The following is a 9,445-nucleotide window of genomic DNA, read 5'->3' on the forward strand; positions in this document are numbered from 1 at the left end:
GCTCTGTGCAGGCCAGTCAGGTTCTTCTACAACAAACTCATCTAACCATGTCTTTATGAACCTTGCTTTGTTCACTGGGAGCACAGTCATGCTGGAATAGAAAAAGGCCCTCCACAAACTGTTCCCATAAAGTTGGGAGCATAGCATTTTCTAAAGTCTCTTGAAATGCTGAAGGGGACATACCAAAATATTTTGGACAATGCTTTTTTTCCAATATTTTTCAAGAGAAAAAAAAGGCGTATTAAGTGAAAAATGGCTGCCCTTTAACATTCTAAATGGGCAAAAGCGTCTTCTAACAAAGCAAAATGGGAAGCAGGAAGAAAACCATACTTTTTGTGTGGAATTGGCTTAATGATTTGTCCAGTCTATATATATATTCTAGAACATACATTTATGCATAAAATGTATTTATGATGGCATTAAAAAAAGGAGAAACCATTGTCTGGAAACTTAGTCACATATACTTATATTGTCATTTTAGGAACAAACATGGAGAAACTGGCTTCTGCTGGCACCCAGTTTTCATTTGAGTTATTCAGGGAGATAAATGAAAGCAATCAGGGAAATGTCTTCTTCTCGCCTTTCAGTATATCAGCAGCACTGGGTATGGTGGTGTTGGGTGCAAAAGATAAAACTGCTGAGCAAATCTCTAAGGTATGTATTTTTTGCAGTTTGATAACTAACAATCACGTAGTACTTGTATATACTTGTATGTACCATTACTAATATGTGTATGTAGTCTAGATCAATGAAACTCAATGCAGCTGAAAGATAAATAAGAACTAATCAATTTGATATCAATCCATGGTTTTATATAAACTACTGTTTCCACATTTTAGATTTATTTATATCAGGATTATGGTGTAATAGCTATATGACTAGTCCTATATGCAACAAAAGGTTAATTATTAAACCTTATCTATGGTGGTTCCTTTAGAACAGTTAATAGGTCGTAAATGTAAGAGGTGGATATAAGCTGATTTATGGTCATGAAAGTTACTCATAAACGAAGGGAAACTTGGGCAATAGCATGCAATAGTCTAGCTGGCAATAATATACTAGTCATAAAAAAAGAACATATTCGCTTAAAAAAACATGGTTTTAGGATGACTTCATGTCCGCAAACAATTCAAACGTCAGGAAATTCCAGGCTAATGCATCTAATATTTAATTTGCATCTGACAATTCAAAATTGATTCTAACATTCAAGTCAAGACTAGTAGACAAGTGGGCACTTCCTTTGCAAACATCCAGTGTTTGAATGTATTAATTTATAGTGTTCAGCAATTATAATATTGTGTGCTAGAACATCTGATGTATATAATTACTTATGAATTTCAGAATTGTAATACTTATGTCCTTCAAACTTTTTTATGGCATTTCAGTTGGGATAACCATCCACACTTCCTAATAGTCTTGGTGTGCAATCTTTCTTTGAGGCCAAAAAATCCTTCTATCTTTCTTTTCCAGAAACATAATTTAACATATCTGCCCCCAAAACACCCAAACAAGTATTTGTTTGCCTTTTGTATATCGTGAAAAAATGTAGTCCCAGATGTCTTCAGTATTCATCAAGCAAACTGTTGTGGTTATGTGGTGAACCCTGTATTTTGTTAACGACAAGTTAACAAAGTAATGCTAACATTTAGAATATGTAACATATTTTGCAGTGTGATGTTGTGAGTCGACATAACAATATCAATGTGTAATGTTTGGGAAGTGTATTGTTGTTCTTAAATGTTGGTATGGTGGTTTAGTTATCATTTGGGTACGATACCCTTCAGTATTCAGACAATGCATAATAAAAGCAGTATTGAATCTTTCAATACATTTATTTAATTACATGCTAATACAAATATATTTAAGAGGGTAGGGTTTTATATTTTAGAACGTTGGAGTTGGATATGGTATCATCTCATACAATATGTTATTGTCATAACACTAAATAATATGTCTATTTTTACATATTTAACAATGTGTTTTCTAAATTTAGACCATGCACGTTGATGATAAGGATTTCCAACAAAATTTCCAAAGCCTTAGTGCTAAAATTAACAAGAAAGCAGATTCTTCATACGTTCTGAATCTGGCCAACCGACTGTTTGGAGAGAAGACCTCAAGCTTCCTTCCTGTAAGAGTAAAAACTGTTGTAAGAACACATAGTGGGGCAGGTGTTGTACCTAGTCAAGTATGCCTTCCAGTGAGCATGATGTTCCATGTTATTTGAGATTATGCGAATGTAATATTGGGAAGTCTAATTCTTAGACCTTATTTTTTATAAGTCGTGTTTAAAAATAAATAATTTATAAAGCAAAATAATCTGGCCAAATTGCTATATATAAGGATTGCACCAGAACAACTTTATATGTATGCCCTGTTATACTACCATGCTTTCCAGAGAATTTTAATGTGATACCTGATGGGCTGTCAAAGAAATATACCTTGGAAACAGTTCGTGTAAGTCCTAGTATGTGTTAGTGGGTTGGGTCTCTAAAGGGATCTTCTTGGACAAACTGTGAATTTGGTGTCTTTATTCACTAACATTCAAAAATGAGGGCTAGACCAAAAAGTTGTAGCGGTTATAGCCCTAGACGGTTTCCTATAAAAAATATTTGAAGAACTGTGTTTTTTAAGTAGTTTAGCAGAATACATGCTGAGTCCTACCCAGCTGTAGTCGATGCAGTAATGTTTTTATGACCTAAAGTTTGATTGATAAGTTTTGAGTTTATCAATTATTCCTAATAGCATTCAAATTTGCTTGTTGTGCCATTCATAGAATTCTGTCATTTTATGCTCTGCTAAATAAAAAGACACAGTTCCTGTCATAAGTTTAACCACTTACCAGACACTTTAAACAACAGCTGATCTGACTAAATGGTAGGGGTGAAATTCTCAAGACTCGGGATTCCCTGGTATTTGTGCTCACAAATATCAAATATATCAAAAAATACCTTAAGCTCCCAAAACATATTTACATAGCATAATATGGGCTTTGCTGGTTTAGGAAATAGATTGTGCTTGCATAAGGAACGAGTGTACCCTTTGAAAAATATTGAACAAGGATAAATGTACAGTAAAAGTGTTTTTTTACTTGTAAATTGTTCAACTCACTGCACATCTCTACGTCCATAGGAAGGTTGTGTGTGTGCAGTAGGATGTGCTACAGACAAATATTATTTATTATATAAAAAAAGGCAACAATTAAAAAATATGGTACAAGATTACGAGGCTAAAACTTTAGTGTGTTGTATTGTCATATTATTTATCGGCGTGAACATACATTTTTGTTTCTATAGCATGCACTTATTCTGTTGTGTTTGTACAAGGGGATTATACAGATGAACATAGAAAACAGGGACAAACGGAGTGGAAGAGGAGTGTTTTTTATTTATTTTGATTATTGTTCTTAAAACATTTTATACATATTTTACAGGAGTTTATATCTTCTATCCAAAGTTTGTACAAAGCAGACTTAGGAATAGTTGATTTCATGTCTTCTCCAAACGCTGCCCGAAAAGAAATAAACTCCTGGGTGTCAGAAGAGACTAAAGGTACAGTTCCCTAATACTGTGTGCTAGTGACCATGCAAAGAAAATAACTGTGATAAATAATGATTAATAATATGTTTAAGTTGTATGTTAATCTTGCAAGCATTACTGATGAAGCATTAGCAATGAAGAAATGAATCAACCAGCAGACAAAAAAAAACCATTGGTGTAAATCGTGTATGACAGATGCCAGAGGAATGGATGCTCAATCTGCCTTACAACAGGGAGCCTTTGGGTGATCTGTAGCGCCACTGCTCGACGGGCTAGTTAAAAAAGAGAGCACCGATCTGACAACTGGTCCATCAACACTGTGGAGGACTATGGTGAATTGGCACAGCCTCTATAGTTTATTTCTGAACAGCGCTGCGTATCATTAAAAGGCAGGGTGGCAGGATATGACATCATTTCCCACTTCTCAGAAGAATGGTGGTATGGATGGGGGCTTGTTTAATTAACACAGCACTGCTTGAGGGCTATGTGCAAAGACCATTTCTGGAGCAATCACCATAGAAACCAATGGACATGTTTCTGTTGACAATTATTTAAAAATTTGGGACCAGAATTTCTCTTTATACATAACCCGTAAAGTGAACAATTATTTCTAGCAGAATGGTTCAATGACTTGTCTACTTGATCCTAGTCTTAGATTGATTACAGTATAAGGTGAGATAATTATTTGCTTGACACTGTATACATAATATGACGGTAACAAGGGCTGTGAGGGTAAAACCTTAGCCATCATTGAAAGCTATCCTTTTCCAGGGTGACAGGGAAGTCCTGCTGCTTTTTGTGGGTCTTTGTATCCCATCAAAGGCCAGTAGAGACATGATTAGGAGATATCAAGAGGAACTGTTTATTGGGAAAAAAACAACCTTTTACCAGTAGAGAAGAGGGGCAATAAGACAACTAGATCAGTGGGCGTTTGTAAGCACCCGCTTCTGGGTTGGTGGAATAACCGCTAATAGGGGATAGTCACTTCATTAAACAGCTACCGATTGGAGGGCAACCAACCTTCCTCATGTTATGCTTTTGGGAAGAGCAACCAATCACAACCAATCGGAGTAGCGCCTAAACTCTCTGTATTACTCCTGGTGGATTGGCACAGGCAGCCCTGCTTCGCTTTTATTAAACGTAGCCACCTGATGCCAAGCTCAGGGGAATACTCATGAATGCTTCCACTATCATCATGCACATTCTGTCACATATAAGATCTACCTTTTTGTTACCCTATGATACCACTGATTGCCTTAATGCACTATTCCACATGCAATTTAATGTACTCTTAATTATGGTAATTGTTATATTAAGAATAACACCATTTCTGCTGTAGGAAAAATTCCTGAGCTGCTGGCTGAGGGATCAGTGGACGAAACTACCAAGTTGGTGTTGGCAAATGCCATTTACTTCAAAGGTGACTGGGCCGAGAAATTCAACCCTAAAGAGACCACAGAAAAGCCATTCAATTTAAATAAGGTAAACTTGAATTGCATGTTCAGATATACATGAAATACTTTTTGCATGTACTGATGATTATTTTATTTTGCACAGAATGAACAGAAGATGGTAAAAATGATGTATCAAATGAAAAAATTCCCCTTCGCTTACATCCCCGATATCAACTGTAGAATCTTGGAGCTTCCATATGCTGGAAAAGATATTAGTATGATTATCATGTTGCCAGATAAAATTGACGATGACACCACTGGACTACAGAAGGTATATAATTTTATAATAAATAATTAAACCCTATTACATTGGAAGATACCACTTGGTCAAAGGCAAGTAGAACAAGTCATTACTATTATGATAAATATTTTTTTTACCAAGTTTCTTATCTATTTTCTATGTAAAGAACCATAATCAAATGTCCTTGAGAAACTTTAAAGCTATATAGGATATTATTTATCAGATGCAGCATGCAGCAAAGAGTCTCAATTACATATCATAAGAACTAATCTTTCCATAAAAATAATTTACTTATATGGCCTGCTGGACAGGAAAAACACAATGTACCAAGAAGGCGGCAGATAAATGTTCTTTAGAGCTGAGGGACCCACTGAGTTCTGTTGCCAATTTGAGCCAAGGTAGATGAGTACCCATTTAAATAGTTGTTCGTATTGGTAGCAAAGGACCTTCTTTTGTTGTATTTAGCTTTCTTTCTCTTTGACCACAGCTTGAAAATGAACTGACTGTAGAAAAGTTTCAAGAATGGACAAAACCAGAGAATATGAGTTTAATTGATGTTCATGTTCATCTACCAAAGTTCAAGCTGGAGGACATGTACAAGCTCAAGTCTAAGCTGACTAGTATGGGAATAGTGGATCTCTTTAATCCAGGAAGTGCAGATCTATCTGGTATATCTGGATCAAGCAACCTGTTTTTATCAGACTTTGTTCACAAGTCCTTTGTAGAGGTGAATGAAGAGGGCACAGAAGCAGCAGCAGCCACTGCAGGAATTGCGATGGTTTGCATGTTGATGGAAGAAGAATTTAATGCTAACCATCCATTTCTATTCTTAATTCGCAACAACACAACAAAGAGCATTCTTTTCTTAGGCAGATTTGTATCCCCATAGAAATAAACATTCCCTTTTAGTTAATGATGTAATTATGACACAGCCCCATCTATCGTCAATCTTAATAAATACCTTCATGTCTACGAAAGCACAGGGCTTATTGTTCTCCAGCTTGTTTGTATTCACAGAAAAAAAGTTAAGACATTAGAATCAGCAAATTCTATGTTCTTTAACATTAGGTTATGCAGCTTTTTCTTCCTACCTACATATTATCAAAAGTGAAAGCCATGCCCTGATTAAACCCTCACACATGTCAAAAAAAGACATTCTATTTCATTGCAAGTTAAAAATTGAAAGAGATTACTGTATAACCAAGTGAATGGCCTTGTGATTGTGATAAATTGTTATTTATTTTTTTTATCAAACATTGCAAATACAAAACGTTGAGGGTTTAACAAGAAACTGAACTGTCCTGTGGTGACCAGTAGCACCCACATATTTTTATTTTATTCATAAAGCAGAAAGGAACATTTTAAATTAACAGAGCAAAAGAAGAAAGGAGATAAGCCTCACAATAAAAAAAAACATTCAAAATAAACTGCAACATTTCAATATGTCTACAATAAATAACTTTAGACACTTATCATATTTCTTAAGAAAATATATTTGGGTACTAATTACAGCATTATTACCTATAGTATAATGTGTGCTGCTGCCACATCTGGTCCAAATTTTTTTCCAAAATACCTCTACCCTAAAATGAGCAATTTACTTTGTCACTCCCTTTATCTCTACTGGCATGTGGGTGGTTGGTATCTACCTTAAGTGGTGCCAACCACTTAGTTGTAAATGAATTAATTACTTAATTGTAAATGTGGTGCTTCCCATTGTGAAGTTAAAAATGCAAGAATTCCTATAGAGGATGTAATCAGCAAAGTAACCCTATTGTAATTTCTGTAATATTAAGTTTTAACACAATTGAGAAATGAGGAAAGTGCCACTATAAACATATGGGATACATGGTTGGCACCCTAGGCCCACTTTGTGAATAATGTGCCCCATAAATGATTGGCACTGAAAAGGTGTAACACACAACTGTGGATTTTTGGTAGGTGTTCCAGTATTTGACAAACCCGTTAAAAGCCTCCATGATTATCAAATGGCTGTATTTTATGTCCTCACATTTTCGGAACCTTGGAGTTCGGCCGAGATTATTCCAATTTTCAGACATGACAGATTACTTACTGGCTCAGTGTGCTAATGCAGTGGCAGAGACAGCATAGTCAGATATATTCTTTATTGTAACAAAAAAGACAAACCCTCCATTCACTTTCTACTGATGCTCAGCAGTTTGTACAGGCCTAGCTCGATCACAGTAGCAGCCAGAATCATTTTAAATAAACAGCTGAGCTTTCATTCCCCATCCTTCTGTTCTACTAAGCTGCTATAACCATTCTTTTTCATTTGTGTTAGAAAGTAACATGTCTATAGAGTTCACAACAAACAGTGAAGAGAAGGTTGCAGAGGCAAGGCTCTTTGTTTCTCAGTTATGCTACATTGCAAACATTTTTTCTTGGTTAACCCAATTTTGTCCTGCCAAAAACATGAACCCCCAAGTTCATCATCAATGTAGTGACTTTCTCTATCTGTTAGATATTGGTTAGGGTGGTCTCTGTACATTGTGAACAAATCTCCCTGATGCCAGTGATTGTCAGTTGGTCAGTTATTGTAATTGGGAACCAGAAACACAGTATGGTAAGTGCCCATGTTGGTATATATCAACTTTTTCCTCATGTGGCCCAATAAAGAGAAGAAAACTTGACATACCGATTCCACGCATATCAGCAATCTGGATTGTATTTGTTATCTCTCTAGAATTTGGTAAGTAAAGGGTCTATGTCTGGATTACACTTTTCAGTACCATGGAGAGCCTGTAGGGCATGGTTATGTGATGGTGTCTGGGAATTGCTCAAAGGAAAAACATCCCCCCATTCTTCTAATCAGGTGTAATTGGGCACACTGAGCAATTAGCAGATAGAGAATCCCACTCACCCCCATGGAGTGGATGTAATTGGTTAACCACCTGATAGATGTACACATCAAATGACTGTGATTCATCGGGTCTTGAAAACGGTAAGGTTAGTACAGGCAATTTCTTTCAAGGCAACCAACACTCCAGATGTATTCCTGACTTTGCAGTTCTGATCATTCAGTTGCATACCTCTTATGGGGGGATGTCTTGGAAGGTAATAAGAAGAATTATCTTCTGAATTATTTAGAGATGTAGAAGACTGTAAATCACTTTAATACACTCCTACACAACAAAAATTTAAGCTAAAAGTGTAGGGATGTATGAAGGTGCTGATAGAATTAGTAAGGCTTACATGTCTGGATTAGACTATTAACTAGGGTGACCGAGAAATAGGTATCACTTAAAGGCATGGGTGCCCACAGGCAGGGACATTGCTAGGTCTCCAAAATGTGATAGCAGTGGAATCCGCTTTGGGAGTGGGGCACATTGCACAAATATACACATACAACACACAAATACTTGCAAAACATTTCAAAATTAACACAATTCTGATTTCTTCCAACAACCTCTCTGAAAATATGCAACCAAGTCTATCTGTATTAGACATCCAATATTTACTCTATGATATGTACATATAGACTTGCCCCAGCACCCAGATTGCATCAACAGGACTTACCCCTCACCCAGATTTCACCCAGAGTGGTCTCCACTCAAGTCTCCTCTTAATCTTCCCCTTTCTCGTTATCTCAACTTTTCACCTCTCCATTTTCTCCCTATCTCTCCAATTTCTCTGTATCTCTCCCCTTCTCTTTATCGCTCTTCTTTTTTCTCCTTTCTGTCTCTTCCCTTTCTGTTTATCTCTTGCTTTTTATCTGTCTTTGTTCTCTTTATCATCCCATCTTTCTCTTTATTTCTCTCTCGTTTCTCTTCATCACTCTTCCGCTTTCTCTTTACCTCACATTTTTCCTATCTCTCCCGTTTCTGTATATTTCTACTTCTCTTTCTTTCTCAATTGGGCCAGGAACCGAGCTTGGTCCTCGGGTGGTACGCAGGGTGGACCCCCCCACATAGGCCACTGGTGCTGAGCGCTGGGATATGTTGTCTTAACTCTGCACTCTGCATTCATTTCTGGCCCATAGCCCCAAATGGAGACTCTGGGGCTAAAGTATGCTTTGAGCTATGAATTTGAGACTCAGGGCTTCAGCCCCAGTAGCCGTCCCAGCGATGCCCCTGCCCAGGCAGCATTAATGGTGCTTATATGCCCTGCCCATTCCAATTAGGCATAGTATTGTCAGAATGATATGGAGCACTGGCTCAGTGAATATCATTGCTGTAGTAGCCTCACCTGTC

At 36.8% G+C, this 9,445-nt stretch overlaps 1 protein-coding gene across 1 annotated transcript; it reads left to right on the forward strand.

Moving 5' to 3' along the window:
- The first annotated feature begins 489 nt into the window (after positions 1 to 489).
- On the forward strand, positions 490 to 6,123 carry LOC149278668 (leukocyte elastase inhibitor-like). The gene is made up of 6 exons (XM_089501906.1): positions 490 to 654; positions 1,994 to 2,131; positions 3,434 to 3,551; positions 4,879 to 5,021; positions 5,097 to 5,264; positions 5,722 to 6,123. Exons 1-6 carry the CDS (start codon positions 490 to 492, stop codon positions 6,121 to 6,123), a joined length of 1,134 nt encoding a protein of 377 aa, XP_089358032.1.
- Positions 6,124 to 9,445: the final 3,322 nt, after the last annotated feature.

Source organism: Sceloporus occidentalis, unplaced genomic scaffold (genome assembly GCF_023333645.1).
Source record: "Sceloporus occidentalis isolate IW3139 unplaced genomic scaffold, rSceOcc1.0.p SCAF_186, whole genome shotgun sequence".
In the NCBI taxonomy this organism is placed as follows: Eukaryota; Metazoa; Chordata; class Lepidosauria; order Squamata; family Phrynosomatidae; genus Sceloporus; species Sceloporus occidentalis.

Bases quoted from the DNA above. Each gene is read 5' to 3' on its own strand.
- LOC149278668 (XM_089501906.1), top strand. From the start codon at position 490: ATGGAGAAACTGGCTTCTGCTGGCACCCAGTTTTCATTTGAGTTATTC. The intron at 655-1,993 runs GTATGTATTTTT...TTCTAAATTTAG, and splicing joins CTGCTGAGCAAATCTCTAAG to ACCATGCACGTTGATGATAA. The intron at 3,552-4,878 runs GTACAGTTCCCT...TTTCTGCTGTAG, and splicing joins GGTGTCAGAAGAGACTAAAG to GAAAAATTCCTGAGCTGCTG.